The sequence below is a fragment of the Natator depressus genome, chromosome 16 (assembly GCF_965152275.1).
Source record: "Natator depressus isolate rNatDep1 chromosome 16, rNatDep2.hap1, whole genome shotgun sequence".
In the NCBI taxonomy this organism is placed as follows: domain Eukaryota; kingdom Metazoa; phylum Chordata; order Testudines; family Cheloniidae; genus Natator; species Natator depressus.
In genome coordinates this window covers 2,573,151-2,592,625 of record NC_134249.1, presented here as the reverse complement: position 1 = coordinate 2,592,625, position 19,475 = coordinate 2,573,151, and the positions used below count along the sequence as shown (strand labels likewise).

The 19,475-nt window shown below is 54.7% G+C and overlaps 1 protein-coding gene across 2 annotated transcripts; it reads left to right on the top strand.

Moving 5' to 3' along the window:
• Window positions 1–805: 805 nt before the first annotated feature.
• On the top strand, window positions 806–19,475 carry LOC141999714 (ectonucleoside triphosphate diphosphohydrolase 8-like). 2 transcript variants are annotated; one of them, XM_074973427.1, is made up of 10 exons: window positions 806–924; window positions 4,145–4,282; window positions 4,921–5,038; window positions 7,297–7,447; window positions 8,168–8,327; window positions 8,938–9,168; window positions 11,192–11,458; window positions 13,253–13,363; window positions 14,624–14,761; window positions 19,028–19,459. In XM_074973427.1, exons 2-10 carry the CDS (start codon window positions 4,157–4,159, stop codon window positions 19,238–19,240), a joined length of 1,515 nt encoding a protein of 504 aa, XP_074829528.1. In that variant the 5' UTR covers window positions 806–924; window positions 4,145–4,156; the 3' UTR covers window positions 19,241–19,459. The 2 variants fall into 2 exon arrangements, with proteins under 2 accessions (XP_074829528.1, XP_074829529.1); XM_074973428.1 differs by lacking the exon at window positions 8,938–9,168 and having other exon boundaries at window positions 19,028–19,475.

Here is a 19,475-nt window from a genome sequence, read left to right as displayed (position 1 = left end):
ACAGCAGAGAACTTAAAAAGAACAGGAGGACTTGTGGCACCTTAGAGACTAACCAATTTATTTGAGCATAAGCTTTTGGGATTTTACAGGGGTTTACCCTTCCCTTTATATTTATGACAGGCCCCCCAAATCTCAGCTAGGGTGAAACGCTGGCTGGGATTTCTTCCTGGAGCTCTAGGAAAAACAGAGTTAATAAGACACATGCACCTCTAAATATACTACCAAGTACATAAAGACTAACAATATTTTCCACATCTTAAGGACGATTTGGACCAGCTGATTCTGGGAAACTGTCACGGGAGAGTGCATCAGCCACTTTGTTAGAAGCTCCTGAGATGTGTTGGATGTCGAAATCAAAATCTTGGAGAGCTAAACTCCACTGAATAAGTTTTTCGTTATTTCCGGTGGCGGTATGCAGCCACTGTAGTGCAGCATGGTCGGTTTGCAGGTGGAAACGCGCCCCAGACATGAGCTGTAGCTCACGAAAGCTCATGCTCAAATAAATTGGTTAGTCTCTAAGGTGCCACAAGTCCTCCTTTTCTTTTTGCGGATACAGACTAACACGGCTGCTCCTCTGTTACTCTGAAAGCCGAGAACTTGGCAGCCCCAAGAAACCCCTGGCGCTGAGTCTCAGAGCCCGCGGCAAGAGCCCGGCCGGGGCGGGAGGCTGGAAGCCCGGCGGGGCGGGTCTTGGCGGCGGCTTTTGCTTTCGCTTTGCTTCTGCGGAGCCAGAAGCCGCCGAGCGGGTCGCGGGGCAGCGCTGGCTCCGGGGCATGAGAGCGAAGCGGGTCGGCGCGGCGGGCCGCCTGCGCGGGAGGGCGGCCGGGCGGTAGCTCCGCGGCGGGCGGCCGCTGTCCGGGAATCCGGCGCGGCGCGGAACCAGCGACCCCGGCTGCTCGGCGTCGTCTCTGGTGCCGGGTCGGGGTGAGTCGTTCCTGCGCCCCGGGCCCCCGAGCTCCCCGGCGGGATGGCAGCGGGGCTGGAGGAGCCCGGGGAAGTTCACTGAAAAGCAGCGAGAGTTGGGCACGTGGCTCCCTCCGGCTCCTCTGAAAACCTCACGGATCCGCCCCGGGGGCCATCTCGTCTGGTGTCCTGGCTACACAGTCACCGCCCCCGCGGCTCCCGAGCGGGGCAGGAACCCTGCCGTGGGATAATCGCCCCCCACATTAGTCTCCTGGGCTCTGGCTCAGAGCTGGAGGCAGACCCTGTAATATCCCTGCCAGAATGTTGTCAGCCATCCCTCTTGGCACCTGAAGATTTTGTTATCCATGTTAATGCCCAATCCCCTGTTGAATCTTGCCTTGTTGTTGTGTGTATTGTGATAGGACCTAGGAGGCCCCCCAGGGTGCCAGGTACTGTACAAGGAGGCAGCCTCCGCCCCAGGGAGCTTACAATCTGAGGACACGGGCCTTGTTGACGTCTTGTGGCAGGGAGTTCCACAGTATAGCTGTACACTCTGTGAAATAGTATTTACTTCTACCTGTTTTGAATTTGCCACCATTTAACCTAGCCTATATTAAATTTAAAATTCAAGCCTGGATCTCTGTTAGATCATCTCATCTATCTCCCTGGGGCCAGTTCAGGGCTGTTCCTATAATTCACCATTTTAGAGGTTTGGGGGTTCTGACAGGGACCTGTATCTGCCCCATCCTCTTCCCTGCAGAAACCACATGGACTCCACCAGGTGTGTGCTCAGTGAAACTTTATTTCGATTCCCCTTCACCAATATCAGCACAGTCTGCCAGGCTCCTGCCTGTTTACACTCGGCAGAGCTTTAGGCCCTCTCAGCAGGATGTGACGGGAACAGAGATCTCCCTACCGAGGCCTCTGCTTCAGGAGGCTTAGCCCTGTTCCTCCTTCTCTCCCCTGCACGTCCTTCCTTCCTGGGCCTCTTCTATCAGCCGAGGGCTGATGGGGCTAGTTGCGTTCTTACCCTCCCAGCCCAGCAGCCTGGCTGGATCATTACCCCAGTCAGTTTCTTTTGGGGCACTAATTCGCCTCTCAGTGACCAGAGAGCAGGCTCCCCTCTGCACTCTCTGCACTGTCACAGGGGGCGTCATTAGCACGCTGAGGCGTTACCTTTCCTGGGCTTTGCTCGGGTTATGGAGAGAAGAAAAACGATGTAATGTGGACTGGGGGAAGCGACTGCCTGTTTCCTGCAGCATATCCGTACGGTGCCACATTCTCACCACGTCGGCAGGCATGTTCCTGCCTCTCATTTAATGTCCAGCCTCTGTCTCCTCTCGTGCCAGTGAGAGTCCAGAGCGCACGGCGGAGGAGGGCGGTTGTCGTACTTTGGTTGCAGCACAGTAAATACAGCCCGTGGGGCACCCCAAGGCCTGTTGATGCCCAGCTCACGCCAGGGTTAGCCAGCTCTAGGCATCCCGAGAAGAACCTGCCCTTCGCCTGCTCTCGCCTGGCTCCCTTATAGCTGGTTTCTCAGCTCCCCGTTAGGTTCCCTGCACAGCATCTCGTTTCCTCCTGGGGAGGCGAGCAGGGTGGGGGAGGGAGAGGAGCATGTGGAGAGTCGCTGCCCATGCCTGCCCTGCCTCTGGCTGCCTGCTGGGGGGGGTCAGTTTTGGGATTTGGACATGCCAAACATGCTTCACACCCGGACCAGGCTCAGACAAACGTCACTGAGAGCTGCCATTCCCAGTAAGGCCTGGTCTTGCGGTGGGGGATCAGGGAGGTTGCCCTGGGGTGCCAACATCTGGAGCTGCCATATCATTTGGCCAGGTTGGTTTTGTTTCTTGCCCCCGTGGTGCAGAGCTTCCTGCAGCCAGGGGAAGTTTCTGGGGCTTGATCTGACCCAGCCCCGTCTGCTCCGTGCAGGGAAGTGGGAGGGGGAACTCTGTCTCCATCCTCTCCTCCTCCCCCCAACCCCCCCCCCCCCCCCCGGTCCCTGGGTAGCTGGGGCATCCCCAGACCCTCCTCCTGGCTGCCTGAACAGCTGCATGTGAGCTGCAGAGCTGCCTGGAGGGGTGACTGAGCACTGGTGCAGCTTCTCTTTGCTTTCCCACAGAAACCATTTTCTGCAACGAAGCAAAGGGATTCTGCTGGGGGTGGGGGGATTTTTCTGCTGTGCTACAGTAGCTCAGAATTTCCCCAGGAGTAACCTGTACACTGACTTATTCACAACGAATAATTGGCTTGAAACAGTGCCATACGGCATAGCTGAGCTTGCTGGTCTCACCCACCCAAACAACACCTGGCATCCCTTAATGTGAAAACCCTTTGACGTGAGCACAGAACTAAGCGCCAGGAACTCCCAGGTTCACCTATTCCCTCTGAGGCCTGGAATGTTTAGCCTCTGAATCCATTTGTAAAATGAGGGTCCTTCTCTCCGCACTGCTTGTATGTGTCTTAAGTTATGAATGAAGTAAAATGCTTTCTTTGCATGCATGTCATTACACTCCCAAGCCTCTTTATTTTTCTGTATTAAATATATTTTACACAAAAATCAAACCCTTCCCCATCCCATAGCCCTAGATCCGATGTGTGTGCCCTGTCTCCCACCGACCCAAACAGCTCTGCTAGTCTAGAAAGGGGAGGCGAATGTGTGGAGGGGCAAGGAATGGAAAATGAATCTAGAAATGGTGCAGGATCTTGCACTTTGACTTTGGGTTACAGTTTGGATGAGACTGTCTGCTAACTAGGAGAGCAGAACCAGCCATGGGGTCAGAGATGATGGAGTTGGACAATGGGGGTGGCATTGTGGTTGGCTGTTCTGCTCAAGTTTTTATGCCAAGGGCCTACGGCAACTTGAACTGTGCTCTGCATGGCATGGAGCAGAGGTAGCCATCACCAGCAGTTCAGCCTCCCTGGGCTGGGCCAGGCCTGCATATTATGTTGTTATTTGGTCTTATGGGAGCTTTTTCCTCTCTGAGCCTCCTCTGCTCCTCCCTGCACCCAATCCACCACCAGGGTCATCTCGTTCGCTGTACCATCTGGATGTACAATTGCTCAAATAATGTATGCTTGTGAGGCTGGAAACAGACTCACTGCAGCAGTGACAGGCTCAATGGAACACGTTAGCCACCCACCACCTTGTACTGAACTCTCTCTAAGAGTAAACCCAGGAACTGGCTGGAAAGCAGGAAGATGGGGTGTGTTTGTCTTGACACAGCTTCTGCTTTGCTCACAGATTGGCGCAGCAATGTTAAAGCACCTGTTAGGGCGGGATATCAGGTCTCTTCTTGCAGTGGCTGCAGCTTCAGGAATAGCTACCCTCATCCTCATCCTTGTTCAAGTGAAGGATGTTTATCTGCCTGCAAGAACCAAGGTAGGTGCAGTTGCTAGAGTACCTTGCCTTCAATGACTCATCCAAAGACTAGCTAGCTGTGTGGGTTTGATAGCCTGTTAGAAATAATGTCACACATTTTCCATGCCCCCAGACCTGCTGTGTGTCATTCTGTCTGTTAGTGGTTCTGCTGTGTAACTAAACTAGTTTCTCTTGACCTTTATTTCTACTTTCTCTTTTCAGATCTTATGAGCATCTTGTATGTTTCCTCTCCTCTGTCCTTCTTCCCAGAGTTTCATGTTCCTTCCCTATTGTCTCTTTCATTCTTGCTTTTCTAAGACTGTTGCAAAACGACCACTTCCTGATTTCCCAGCCTCCAATAGCCGTGAACAGGCCCCAGGCTTGAGCTATTCCACGTGTGTCTCCAACTCCTGAGAGCTCTGGGAATGTCACTACCAGGGCGTGAGGCTTGCTGTTTCACACCTCACTTCCCTTTCCACCTCTACTTTATCTAACTGCAAAACCCAAGGGATAGAAACAAAGGCCCGGTTAAAGCTGGGCGGGAAGGTCAAGCCTGAAAGTACAATTCTTTATACGCAAGAGCTGAGAACACATACAGCAGCCCTTGTGCAGCAGTGAGCGCTCTGTGATGTCATCTTCCCTCCCGGTTCCCCCTTCAGTACGGGATGGTGTTTGACGCCGGCTCCTCGCACACAGCTCTCTACATCTACCAGTGGCCAGCGGATAAGGAGAACGGCACTGGCATTGTCAGCCAGGCTGAAGCCTGCACCGTGCAAGGTCAGTCAGATGTTTCTCTCTCTCACCCTTATGCCCTCCCCTTGGCTGTGTCCGTGTGCCGAGAAATGTGTGTGAAATGCTTCTGTCAGGGGCAAAGGTTGCTGTGCTATTTACTGCCATGCTCTTGGATTAGCCCTCACGCCTAACACCCCTCCTTCTGCCTGGATCTCTATGTTTCAGGGAGAGCAACTGGGCCCCATTCATCCCTGGTGGGATTCCACAGAAGTCAGTGGAGTTGCACCAGGTGTGAGTTTGGCCACTGACGTTATAGGTGCGGGACAAGCGCATTTATTATAGGTGGACTTTGCTTCTTTAGCTACCTGCAGTATAGTGCAATGGACCCCGGGGAGTAAAGGTGGAGGCTGAACTGTTCACAACACCTCTGTGCCATGGAAAGACCTGCAAATCCAAAATGGGAGAAGTGAGTGTGACCCTCCCCTGTCCCTAGACTGCTATCCGGAAAGCAGGGGTGACACCCAGCTGTACTGTAAAATGCAGTGAGCCTGGGGGAATGAGACATCCCCAGGCGTGGACACCCTGATTTTTGCCTACATTCAAGCTCTGTGTCGTGGTGACGGGCAGACACCAGACGCATGGGTGTCCTATGGCCCAGCAGACAGGCGGGAGCAGCCTCTCCCACAGTGCTCTACTGCAGGAGTGTCATTTGCTATGGGGCAAGGAGGGCAGTTCCCCCCCGACCTTGGTTGGCCCTCCACAGGCTTTTCCTAGGTCTATATGCTCCACTTCCTGCACACCCTGAGGCTGCAGGATATACAGATAATGTTCTCTGGGCTGACAAGATTGAATTTTTCTGAAATGACTCCCCTGCTCTGGTACCTCCCCCAAGTCCTGCTCACAGCCAGGACACACAGAGGCATGGAAGACCATGACAAATACCTGGGGCAGGAGGAATCTTTATAGCCTCTGTGGGTCAGCGTGACATTTGGGTTGGTTTTCTGTTACGCAGCCTGGTCTGCTCCTTCCTGGGACCATGAACTCCCCCGGGTCGGGTCAGAGGGTTGGGAACATGCTGCTCTGGGACCTTGGTGTGGGCCAGGATCTGGCTTTGGGGTGTGACTGGGGTTTGTGCCTGTGAAACACCGTCCATGCTCCTTGAGGCTGGCTCTGCAACCTCGTCCTTAGGAGCGATTTCCCCAGCAGCTGCTGCGTGAGTGAGACAGCACGAGCAAGGGGAAGAAAGCTGGGAAAGAGGATGGACAACAGCAGGCCCTAGGTGACCAGAGGCCCTGGGCAAGGCTCCAGCCGTATCACTTCTAGCAGGCTTGGGCATACTTGGGAGCTTCCTTCTCCACTATCCTTTCACCCTGCCCCTCCAAGCCAGATCCCAAACAGCAGAAGCCAGCTGCACAGCCCAGCCTTGAGGGCTGTGGGTCTGTCAGTGCAGAGAGGATGCAGCTTGCAGGTGGGGGCGGGGGACAGGGGGATGCAAGTGCTCAAAGGAGGCAGAAAGGGATTGCCCACTCATGTATGGATAACGGTGAAGCCTCCAAACTGCATGGCCCGTGGCAGGTGTCTTCGCCTTGGGCAAGGCCTGCAGCTTGGAGGAGGGAATTCCAAGGGAAGGCCAGAACTGCGCTACAGGGAATCACTGGTGTGGGGCACTGGCGCCTGGTGCTGCTCTAGCTGCTTGGCACTGGGACTGTATCTGAAGCCTGGGAATGTCTCTGGGTACGCTTTTCACCCTGGAGATGACTTCCAAATGTCAGGCGTAGTCCCAAGAGAAGTGTGAACTTCTGGGAGACGTGCGTCTTTCTCTGGGCTGCAGTGAAGGGATTTGTTAACCGCCCGCCACTAGAACTAAACCTGGCCACACATGATCCAGGTTCTGACATTGCCCAACAGCTGAGCGCAAAGGCAGGTGTCATGAGCAGATGGTGCATGGAACATCCCATCCCAGCTGCAGATCACCAGCGCCATGGTTCTGGCTCAGAATGACCATGCTGAACCATAGGGCATCCCTGCAGCTGGGCCTAGTGCGTTCTAGTGAGTTAATATTTAAGTAACCTGACATGGTCCGTTTAAGACTGAACCACTCCCAGGAAGCCAGCAGCAGGTCTATGGCTCTGGTGGTTGCCCTGCATTAGGGCCCAGCAATAGCAGTTGTTTACCAGCTTCTCTTCCCTGCATGCTGATGACCCTCACTCTGGGTTCTCCAGCCCCAGGTGCCAGCAGCGTTGCCAGTCCCTGTCTCAGGGGCCCGGCTGAGCTCAGGTTCTCACTGGGATGCTTCGTTCCAGGACCTGGGATCTCCAGTTATGCTGACAACCCCACTCGGGCTGGAGCCAGCCTGACGGCCTGTCTGGACAAGGCCATGACGATCATCCCTGTGAAGCAACAGAGAGAAACGCCCACCTACCTCGGTGCTACTGCAGGCATGCGGCTGCTGAGGTACCAGGACTGATTGTGAGGAGGGAGCTCCGCACAGGGAAAAGCCGGTTCTCCACCACACAGAGACCTGTTCTCTTGTGACTGCAGCACTGGCCTCTTGCGGGGCTGAAATGATGAGGCAGCCATGGCTTGGTGGTGAAGCCTCTGGTTCACCATACGCTCAAATCCCGCAGGGCTGACCTGGCCCTTCCCCCTCCCAGGTTAACCATTTCAGTCACCTGCCATTCGCCGGGGGGAGTCTTTGGGGACAGACTTCAAATCCATGCTGTGCACACGTGGTAACATTTTCCATGTGCCTCTGTCACACTCGTGCAGCTTGTCCACCTACTGCCTTCCCTCCACTCCAGAGTAGGCTGCATGTCAGTGGTGAGCGTGTGCATTGCTAAACTCCCAGGGGGGCTCCTGCAGGACAAGTCAGTCTAGGTAAGGCTCTTAACATCAGGGTGCCGTGGCAGTGTGAGGAGATGCAGTTGAAATTTTCCGTGTAAGTACCAGAAACTAGTAATTAAGCATTAACTTCATTCCTGTTCTGTTACTGACTGACTTGATGGAGTGTCAGGAGCAGAGGGCCCTTTTCTCACCCACTTAGGCACCTCTAGGGAAGGTGCTCGTGTTTAGGTTTATTACCCCTCTGGGAAGGGATTAGATTAGGCAGTCCCTGTGCATGCCGCATCATATCCATCAGGGGCCCAGTGGAATCTCTCCCCTCCCCATTTGCAGGGAGCAGAACAGCACAAAAGCCGACCTGGTCTTTGCAGAGGTCTCCAAGACCATCCAGCAGTACCCTGTAGATTTCCGAGGTGCTCGGATCCTCACTGGGAATGAGGAAGGATCCTTTGGCTGGATCACAATCAACTACCTGCTGGAGACGCTCATCAAGGTCAGTGCCTGGGCAGAGGGGGAAGGGCTGGGGATGACCTTGGCTGGCTGGGCTGCTCCTTCTCTAGGGAAAATGGGTCAGACGAGGAGCCAGCATGGCAGGTCATCTCAGCCCAGCTCATATCCCAGACGTGCTCCCTTCTCTGGCTTGTCCCAGCTTGGCTCCAGCTGGGAATTTCCACACCACATGGGAATCCAGGGCTCTGGAAGCTGGATTTTGAGTCCCTGACACCCCTGACACAGGACCAAACCGCTCACAAGAGGAGCTGGTGTTTCTTTACTTAGGAAGGTGCTGGTGTCTCCCTGTTTCAGCTTCAGGCAGCAGCACGTCCATGGCGGGAGGGATTCGGGGAGACCCTGACCCATGCCAGGCCTCAGCTTTTGGATGAGACCGATATCTAGATAAGCGGAGGAAAAGACACCCCTTGCGTGGCAGCTGGTCTCCTAGGCCCCACATCTCAGTGCAGGAGTTATGGACACTGATTAACAGACATGCTTCCTCGCTCAGCCTGCTTTCCTATGGAGATGGGCACTCTATCCCCTGGCCCTCCAGTGACGCTGTTCTTAGCTCCAGGCACCAGTGGTGAACTGATTCCTTGTGGTGGGGGCAGTTCTCCTTCACAGGGACGTGGATACACCCTGAGGCAGCTGCGGTTGTGGGAGCACTGGACCTTGGAGGAGCCTCGACTCAGATAACCTTTCACCCTGGTCATGCCATTGAGGACAACAGCACCGAAGTCCTCTTCTGGCTGTATGGGAGCAACTACTTGCTTTATACTCACAGCTACCTCTGCTATGGAGAAAACCAAGCCTTGAAGAAGTTAATTGCGTCCCTCAGAGCGGTATTCTCCTTAACCTGCTCGTTCCCTCTTCACCAGGCCTGGGGCTCACTGAGTTTGGTAGCACAAGTGCAGAGGGATGTGCACTTGGCCCTGTGGAGCTAGTGCACCTTTGGCTGTACAGTGCAGCAAAAGGCAAAGCTAGTAATAACTTGGCACTTCATATAACGAGACCCACACCCCTCAACTACTTACCCCTTGGCTCCCCGTGCGGGAGGTGTTAACCCTGTGCTGCGGGAGGTGTTAACCCTGTGCTGCAGAAGGGAAACAGGCAGAGAGAGGGCAACGCCCTAAAATATTACCGCTGATGTGGGGTACCCACCGGAGGTGCCTCTGGCCTGGTTTTCAGAGCCACGTGGCACCTGCAGCTCCCATTGACTAGAACTGGGGTTGCCAAGCACCTCTGAAAAGCTGGCTTGAGGTGTCTCCGGTTGGGCACCAAGCATAGTGGCTGTGTGCGAGTAGCTGCCGTAAGAGGCTCGTCCTACGCTCCAGGAGGAGTCTGTGGCCTGGGTGGGATCAGAGCTTGAGTTCTCTTGGCACTTAACTCCCCTGGCTGTAGGCAGGGGTGTGTGTGCAGCACAGAGCTTTACCCAGCTCCGGGAATACGAGCAGCATAGCAGGCTCTGCATGGCCCTGTGCCGGGGCGAGTCGCAGGGAGAGTAGATGTCCTTTCAGTCTATCAGCGGGTTCTGTAACAGGGCACTGGCGCTGGGGCACATGCATGCGACCCAGGGCCCTCTGTCAAGGCATTGGCTCTGCGCCTGAGACAACTGACCTCCGCTCACGTGACAGCTTGGAGGCAACGTTTTCTAGAAGAGGGAGCCTGCTCAGCTGGGACAGACAGCGGTGTCAAGGAGGGACCGAGCAGGGGCTCTTGGCACTAGGCAGGCAAAAGGTCTGGCAGCAGATTCCTGCAGGGACAGGGTTAGCAGCCTAAACAGGGAGAGGCTGCCAGCGAGCTCTCGCTTTCGGGAAGGGGTGGCAGAATCTGTGTGAGACGTGGCCCGCTGAGCTGACACTGAAATTCTGCTGCTGGTGGGGGAGCCAGCCCACAAGCTGTCCCCTGGCTTGCTGGCTCCAGTTTTTGTTACAGGTTGGGTGAAACAATGGGAAATGCTGGGCAAAATGTCCGAGTGTGCAGTGTTTTTGTAAAGACGAATCAGTGCCTGCCCTTGGCTTTTGGCTCTTATCCACCTGTGTTCTCCCCTTTAAAACAAGCTGATCTAGCACAAGGTGACCTGACAGGAAAGAGAAACCCAGCGTGAGATTGTCCATTCATCTGCCACGTGCAAACCATAGGAGGATCCATGGCAAAACTAGCACCCTCACTGCCTTAGGATCTCTGTTGAGGAGGCTCTGGATGGTCCTGAATCTAAGTGGTTGCCCATAGAGTATAATATGAATCCTGTCTTGATCTTTTGTTACCTGGGAATGAATGTCTCCCGAAGGAGTGAGGCTGGTGGGATGCAGGACTGTGAGCCAGTGGGTGCATAATGGGAGGAATGCAGAGCACTGGTGCTGAGGGGTTGGTCCCAATCCAACCCTTGTTCTGCTGAGTGTACACAGGGGCTGTCAGCCTGCAGGAGCAGAGCAGGTGGGGCTAGTCAGACCCTTCTTGATTTTTTTCCCCTCCCCATCCAACAGTTTAATTCCTGCAGCCGGGTAGCTGCTCTTGAGGGAAAGGAGATCACAGCTCTGAATGGGCCCAGAGTGGAAGGGAATGTTCCCCCCTGAGAGATTAGCAGGCTCCTTTGCAGGATTCAGGAGAAAATCAAGCGTGCATAGGGACGGGCAGCATCTTGGGGCTGCCCTCTGCTTTCTTCACTGTGGGACATTCCAGACTGCTAGGGCTGGCGTGTGTGTGTGTGTGTGTGTGTGTGTGTGTGTGTGTGTGTGTGTGTGTGTGTGTGTGTGTGTGTGTGTGTGTGTGTGTGTGTGTGTGTGTGTGTGAAGTGGTGGGGAGGACTGGGGTTTGGCTGCTATCCCAAGCCTGAGCACTGCTAATGGGTTCCCCTCTCTCTAGGAGAACCTCACCTCTCAGCAGATCTCCCACCCGTGCTACCCCAAGGGATACGAGGAGAACGTCACTGCCGCTGCCCTGTATGACAATCCCTGCGTCCCAGCACCAGTTGCACATGACCCCAGCCAGATCCTCACGGTGCGGGGGACAGGGGCCCCAGCGGAGTGCAGGAGTGCCATCCAGAAACTCTTCAACTTCACAGCATGTGGGGCCAACAGGACGTGCGGGTTCAACGGGGTCTACCAGCCGCCGGGGCATGGGCAGTTCTTTGTAAGGGAGCCTTTCCTTCTCTTCTCGCTGGCTACCGCATTGGTGGGAGCTGGGTTCTGAGGGGGTGCTGTGGGGGGAAATTCCCATTGGTACTAATGCGAGCGAATGTCTGAAAGCCAGGCCCAGCCCGGTGCACAGAACAAGCTGCTGTTATGTCTCTCTTGACATTTCCTTCCAGAGTGTGGCATCTTGGTGATAGCTGTACTGGGGGCATGTGGGGCAGGGCGTGGGGAGAGTTATCATTTTGAACTCTGTCTATACACATGGGACAGTGAAGTGGATGTGTTGTCTACATGGGCAAGTGCAAAGGTTCAACTTAATCTAAACCGGCCTGGGTACAGCAGTGCCCAGACCTGTGCGGGTTCTTAGAGCACGTCCCATTGCAATGTGCTCGTTTTACCCGCGTTAGAGCAACTACGAAGAGCAGTGTGATGTGGTGACACAGGTGTCACGAGTGCACCAGGGACCCGAGGTTTGCCCGGCTAGCTTGCGCTGGACCCCGCTGCAGTGTCGACACCGCTCGTGTCAGCCATGCCAGGGTGGGCGAAGCTAGTGCAGGTAAGTCTGCCTGAGCCACAGTCACTCCTCAGACTGCAGGGCAGACGCCCCGGGGTTCAGACCCGGTTATTTTTCGGTTTAGCCTACGCTGATTAGGAATTGGTGAAAGCGAAACCAAAACACACGTCGCTCAGACTGCAATCAGAGCGTCCGCGGGCCTCGCGCCATTTAAATCCGCCCAGTGTTCCCACCCAGACAAGGCCTTAGGAAAGGAAGTGGCTCCCAGCTCTGCAGTGTGGGCACCATGCAGACATGCGGGGGGCATGTGAATAGGCAGGTCACGTGGACCAGTTCTGAGCTACAGCACCCTGCTCCTAACCCAGTGCCACTTTTTTTCTGGAGACAGACTCCCAGATGCTGGTGGTGCTCCTGTGGCTTCCACAAAAGGGATGGGGGACGGTACCCCTCTTTCACCGCAGCGTGAATGCTGCTGTCAGAAGGGAAAGATGGGCTCCACGCCAGTCCCAAACCTCCCCAGCCTGCATGTCGTAGCTAGGGAGAAGCTAGTGCATGTTCCCGAATGTCTGTGCCCAGGAATTCGGGCGGCTTGATGCCTCAGTCCGTGCTGTCTCTCAGGGACAGTCAGGCTTTCCTGAACTCCCCTTTCTCCCAGGCCAGTGCAGAGACTATGGAGGTGTTGGACTGACATATGCCCATTTCTCCTCTTGCCCATCCATGCACCCATCAGACTATATTCCAGTGCTGCCTCTGTCTGGTGCAAGCTGCATCTCATGAATGTAACCCTTGTTATTTAGATCTTATCTACAGCTCTGTGTGCTGGGAGAACTAGAGGGGTTCCCTGGGCTCAGTTCTTTGAACTCACGAGACACTAGGAAGCTTGGGCTCTCCTCTCTGCCCCATAGAATCATAGATAGGCCTTGGTGATAATACTGGCCTACGAGCATGTGCCCTGGGAAGTCATGCTTCCAGCCATGGGCAGTGGCTCAGTGCCTGTGTTCAGATCCATAGCTAGTTCTATCCCAGCTGTGGATGGAGAGCCTCCAAGCCCATTGCTCTGCATCAGGCACCGTTCACTGGCACTAATTTCATGTCCAAAGGAGGGTAAGAGAATCCCCCCCCACACCCTGCCTCCTTTCTGGGGCTGTCTCCTTTGAGATGGAAGCTGGTTTATGGAGACTGCAGTGAAGAGTCGGAGTGGCTGAGGCTCTTGGCCTGTGGAGAGCATGTCGCTGAGGGCTGGCTGCTTGGCTAACCTGCTTTGTTTTTTGTTTTTAGGCCTTTTCCGGGTTTTATTCCGTCTTCCACTTTCTGAACCTGACCAGCGGGCAGCCCCTGAGTAACGTTAATGCCACCATCGAGCAATTCTGTGCTAAGGACTGGAAGGAGGTGAGACCCCCAGTTAGCAGCCACCAGTGCTGTCATGTAATGCCTGAATCTAGATGCACAGGGAAACTAGAGAACACAAGGGTACCATTAGCAGGCTGGGATTCTCCTTCCCTTGGGATCTTCTGTGGGGCCGGGGAACCTTGGCTTGGGCAGAAAGATGGGGGACAAATCGGTAGCTTCTGGATTCTAAATTATGCTGGGACTTCTCCCCCCCGGGTTTTCTGAAGGTCAACCGGCTCGTTGCACATCAGTGGTCTGCAGAGCATTTCCCGAAGGTGTGTGTAACTGTCCCTGCTGCGGTGCTGAATTATTTATCTGTCTCCTAGCGGTGATGCATCTTGCTAGGTTCCCAGAGGTTTAAATCTCTGCTCCTCTCAGTGCCTTGTGCAGTATCTGGCTGAGGGGTAAATTCAGCCATGATCAGATTTGCTGATGGGTGGGCAGCAAACTGAGAGGAAAGACAGAGCAATGGGAGCTACAGAGAGCCTGGGAGAGGGAATTGCAAAGCCCTGTCTATAGCAGGGAGAGGAAACAAACAGCCCAAGGCCACAGAGCTGGAGCCAGCCGTGGCTCTCCTGGCTTAGTAAAAGGAGTCACTTTCCATCTTGGCTCCATCCTGTGAGCCTAGTTACTTGTGTGAGGGACCCAGGGCCATGCCATAGGAAGCTGTGGCAGCGGGAATGGGAGGGGAGGCCCCTCTGTGTTCTGAAGGGATCAGAGCTCCTGCAGCAGAGGCATTCTTTTGGTGACTGGAAGCAGCGAGGATAAGCATGCTGTAGGAGGGACCTCCCCTGGAGAAACCCTCTGGCCTGCTGCTCCTTCTCATGCAAAACCTGCGTGACAGATTCTTCACCCTGCCCTCTCAGGATGGAGACTTTGCTGGGCCCGAAGTCCTGAGGGTCCCAGTTATCCCAGTGGCAGAGCAGAGCGTCCTTCCAGTGAGTGAGTGCAGGGTAAAGCAGTGAGGAGAGTGGGGGCTGCATGCCTAGGGTTCAGGGACGGGGCATAGAGCCCTTGCTGCCCTCTTGAGGTCCCCAGCATGGATCTGGTCCAGGTTTGTAGCAACTGGAGTCTAAAGCACAGTGGGTGCCTCTGCCACGTGCCTGGCTTGGAGCTGAAATAGCAGGTCTGTGGGGGGAGGGGGCGCGGTGGGGCGAGGGGGCCTCTCTGACCTGTGACTCGCGAGAGTAAAGCTACCAATGGGCTAACTGGGAATAGCAGATTTGCACTGACCTCCTCCCCCGCCCCTCGTGTCCCTAGTTGAAAATGGTGAGTCCTGGCATGAACAAGACCCGCCTGCAGGATTACTGCGCTGCCAGCACCTACATTCTCACCCTCCTGCTGCAAGGCTACAAGTTTGACAACCAGACATGGAGCAAAATCCAGTTCCACCGGCAGGTAGGACGTCTACCTGGCAGGGTCCGCTGCCCCCCTGAGTGGGTCTGCCTTACCACGGTGGGCTCCCAAGGGAAATCTGCTCCATGAGTGCCCAGATGAGGGGAGATGGAGATAAAGGGTCTGTGCAGTCTTTACCCCGCTGCCCCCAGCCCTGCGTGGGCATTGCAATAGCTCTCCCCTTCTTCCCTCCCATGGGGGTAATACAGCCTGCTGGGGTTCTTGGCATTGGAATCTCAGCATTGGAATCACTGCTGCCATCCAGTGGCTGCCCAGCTACATTACACAATCCAAAGTGTACAGTTGTGCCAGTCTGGAAAAAAGTTGCATTTTGTCTGTGTCTCTCTCCCAATAGCCAAACAAATTAGGAACCAAAAGGCCACTTGAGTCACCCTGCCCGCCCCAATTCTCCTGCAGCCAGTGCAGGTCTGTTTCCTTCACTGGGAGCCTATTTGTGCAGTCTGGTGCAGCAGCCCCTAAAGGCCAGTCTCTCCATTACGCTGGCTCTCACATAAATCCAGCCTGTGGCAGGTGAGCCTGAAACACAAGATACGCGAGGCAGTCAGGTTGCAGGATTCCAACCCCCGCCGTCTGGATTATAAACCCTGCAGACGGTAGGTGCTCTGTGTGACGGGTTGGATCACAGAAACCCCCTGGGAGCTGCCACCTGATGTGCCAAGACTACTTCTTCCCCTGCTTTCCCGGCCAGCTAAGGACTCCAACACCGTGTCTTGCTAAGCCAGACATGCCAGTGTGCTCCAACACAGACCCAGGGTCTGAACCATGTGCCCCAAAGCTGCAGACTTAACTGAAAGCAAGTTAAGAAGTGTTCCTGCCTTTAACACTCAGATGCCCAACTCCCAGTGGGGTCCAAACCCTAAATAAATCTGTTTTATCCTGTATAAAGCTTACACAGGGTAAACTCATAAATTGTTCACTCTCTGTAACACTGATAGAGAGATATGCACGGCTGTTTGCCACCCCCCCCCCCAGCATTTACATACTCTGCGTTAATTAATAAGTAAAAAGTGATTTTATTAAATACAGAAAGTAGGATTTAAGTGGTTCCAAGACAGAACAAAGTGAATTACCAAGCAAAATAAAATAAAGTACGCAAGTCTATGTCTAATAAAACTGAATACAGATAAAATCCTCACCCATTCCAGTAAGCTTCCTTTTACAGACTAGTTTCCTTCTAGTCTGGGTCCAGCAATCACTCACACCCCCTGTAGTTACTGTCCTTTGTTCCAGTCAGAGTAGCTGGTTCCCAGGGAGCTGGAAGGTGGATTAAGCTAGACAAGCTCAGTCTAACCCAGGCCCCTGTATCCTCTGTAGCTCTGTGGGCCTAAATACTGCAGCAGAGTCCCTGCATTCTGGGCAGATCAGAGACTAGGATGTGATTTGTGTGTGCTGGAGGACAGGACAGATTATCCCATCACTGCCGACTGCCAGGTTCTTGTCCCTTCCCCTGACACATCTGATGCTGGCCACTGCCAAAGACAGGATACTGGACCATATGGATGTTAGCTCTGAGCCAGTCTGGCAATTCCTGTGTTCTGTTCTAAGGCAGATTAATGGAGACTATATGAATGAAATCTGAAGATCAGTAAACCAGTCCTGTCACCCCGGGTTTGCTGAGATTTCCATTCAGTTTCTTTGGTGCTGTCTCTAGCCCCGCAGATTTGCACTCACATAGCAGCACTGCGTTTGAAGCTGGGAGGCGGGGTGGGAGGTTTTGGCACATGGCACTCTGGAAAGGCATGGCAGGGTTTGGTGCTGTGGGAGAAACTCATTAGCTGGATGCTTCTTGAAATATTCCATGATGAAACTGCTGATGTTTAACTTGCCGCTGTTAAGTTTCAGAATTAACAATTCCTTGAGATGAATGAGACAGGTTATGGCTCTCTGCTTTCATCTTGGGCTGTCTGCAGGCTGTTAGCCGATGGCCAGGGATGTTTGGTGAGGTGCCAGCTATGCCCGTTTATACCATCCGTGACTTTAACCGCTAGGACGCACTGTCCCTTCGCGGCGGGCAGCCCGGGCTAGGCTGACGGATGCCCCAAGGTCCTAACCACCCGTGACTTTAACTGCTAGAGCTCAGAGCTCCTTCGCAGCGGGCAGTCAACACTGACTGACAGGTGCCCCAATGGCAGCACTAAGAGCCTCTCCACACCCGTGACTTTAACTGCTAGAGCTCAGAGCTCCTTCGCAGCGGGCAGTCAGGATTGACTGACAGGTGCCCCAAGAGTTTGCCCCGTGGAGGCGGCACAACTCAACGCTAGGCTCTTAGTACTCTCACCTAATGGCCAGGCTTTATAGCCAAAACGGCTGAGGTTCTTTAATTGTGTTGGCTGCTTTACAGTAAATCAGAGAAACAAGTCAGGCTTATGCATAAATGGTTACCAAAATTTATTAAACTAGATTCTGATCATGTGGTTACAAAATTGCTAGTGCCTACTTATTTAAATGTAGAGATGTTACACACACAAACAAGTTACAAAACTGAAGCTACAATCCCAAAGAAAGAAAACAAAGTATAGAGCTCTATTTCAAAATATGTGTACACTAAAGATAGGAGATCAGGTGTGGGTGCTTCTTACCCTCCTTGCATCTCTCGATTCCAGCGGTGCCAAGCCAGGATCGGTCACTCAATTCCGCGGAAAGACGAATAAGGGACAAGGCTTAGGGACCCTCTTAGCTGCAGAAGCCTTGGGAGGCTGTCACTTATCTGACCAGCAGATAGATAGTGAAAAGCACTCAAAAATCATGGTGCTGTAGGTCCCCTACTTATACCTCTGTACTCCTTTATTCTCTTTCTCCTTTCTATGCTAAATTGGGGCTGGTCTGTCGGGGTGACGCCAGCTCTCGCAAGAGTAGTTCACACTTGCAAGGGAGAAACAATAAGTTTCGACTACTGGACACTTCTTTTATCAGGGTAAATATTTTCCCACCTAGGATGTTGGTGTGTGTGCATCATGCTGTTTTAGTAGGGGCTAAGAGCCATGTCTGTCACAGCGCCTCTGCCTGCTGTGAGCCCAATTGTTGTATACGTTCCCAGAGGCACATTGTCGCAGCACACCTGTGCTTCTCTCAGCTTCAAAGGCTGTGCTGGAGTGCCCTGGTGTTTTGGCTCCCGTGTGTTTCCAGCAATGCTGGTCTGAGGGGGGGGGCTGGCTGTCTGGCTACACAGGCTCACAGCCAACACCAGTTACACGCTTCTCACTTTCCTCCCAACTGCGGGGGCTACATGCCCTTCAGTTGTTAAAGTTGCAAATTTAAATTTTAGAGCACAATTTCACAGCAATGGAGGATGGGGGCAGGTTCTGCGGCTGGGCGTGGGTTCCGGTGCTGTGTGAGGACTCTGGGATGGGTTCCAGGGCCAGTCGAGGGCTCCAGAGCAGGTTCCAGGGCTGGGCAAGGGCTCCGGGACTGGGTGAAGGTTCCAGAGCTGTGTGTGGGCTCTGGAGTGGGTTGTGGGGCCGGACGAGGGCTCTGGGTGGGTTCTGTGGCTGGGTGAGGGCTCCAGGGCCTGTTCCAGAGCTGGGTGAGGGCTCTGGGGTGGGTTCCAGGGCCAGACAAGGGCTCTGGGTGGGTTCTGGGGCTGGGTGAGGGTTCCAGGGCTGGGTGTGGGCTCTGGAGCAGGTTCTGGGGCCGGACAAGGGCTCTGAGCGGGTTCTGGGGCTGGGTGAGAGCTCTGGGGCAGGTTCCAGAGCTGGGTGAGGGCTCTGGGGTGGGTTCTGGGGCTGGGCGAGAGCTCCAGGGGCAGGTGAGGGTTCCAAGGCTGGGTGTGGGCTCTGGAGCGGGTTCTGGGGCCGGACGAGGGCTCTGGGGTGGGTTTCAGGGCCGGACGAGGGCTCTGGGCGGATTCTGGGGCTGGGTGAGGGTTCCAGGGCTGGGTGTGGGCTCTGGAGCAGGTTCTGGGGCTGGACGAGGGCTCCGGGGCTGGGTGTGGGCTCTGGGGCTGGGTGAGGGTTCCAGGGCTGGGTGACGGCTCTGGGGTGGGTTCTGGGGCTGGGCAAGGGCTCTGGGGCCAGGTGAGGGTTCCAGGGCTGGGTGTGGGGTCTGGAGTGCATTCTGGAGCCAGGCAAGGGTTCCGGGGTGGGTTCTGGGGCTGCTGAACAGCAGAATGACTACCTAAGAACAAGCTCACTCTGTATTGCTGTAGATCACTGAAGAAGGCTCCAATTCACCTCCTTCCCTGCCCAGCACTGAGTGCCCAGGAGCCAGCCCTTCGTCAGTCCATAAAACTTCTCTGCTCTCTCCTCTCAGGTGGCTGCTGTGGATGTGGGCTGGAGCCTGGGCTACATGTTGAACCTCACCAACACGATCCCTTTGGAGGCTCCCGACCAAGTGAAGGGGCAGCGGCCTGACCTGTGGGCAGCGGCCGTGCTCACCACCTGCCTCACGCTGGCCGTGATCCTCTGGACAGGCCTGGCTCTGGGCTATCAGAGGCGCTTTGCCACCTATGAGACTATGCTGTAGCTGGCCGGTGCTCCTCGGGCTGGGGCCCTGCTGCCCTCAGGAGCCACACAAGGCTTTCCCCTGGACATCATGTAGTCCCGTGTTTACAGACATTTGTGGCCTTGCAACCTGGTGCCCCCACTAGCTGCTGGAGGCAGGGTCTGGGAGAGAAGCCCCTCGCCAGGGAGGGTGGGAATGTTGGGTTTGAAGGACAAGTGCCGCTTGTTGGCAAACTGGTGACACTTTTCAGTAAAAT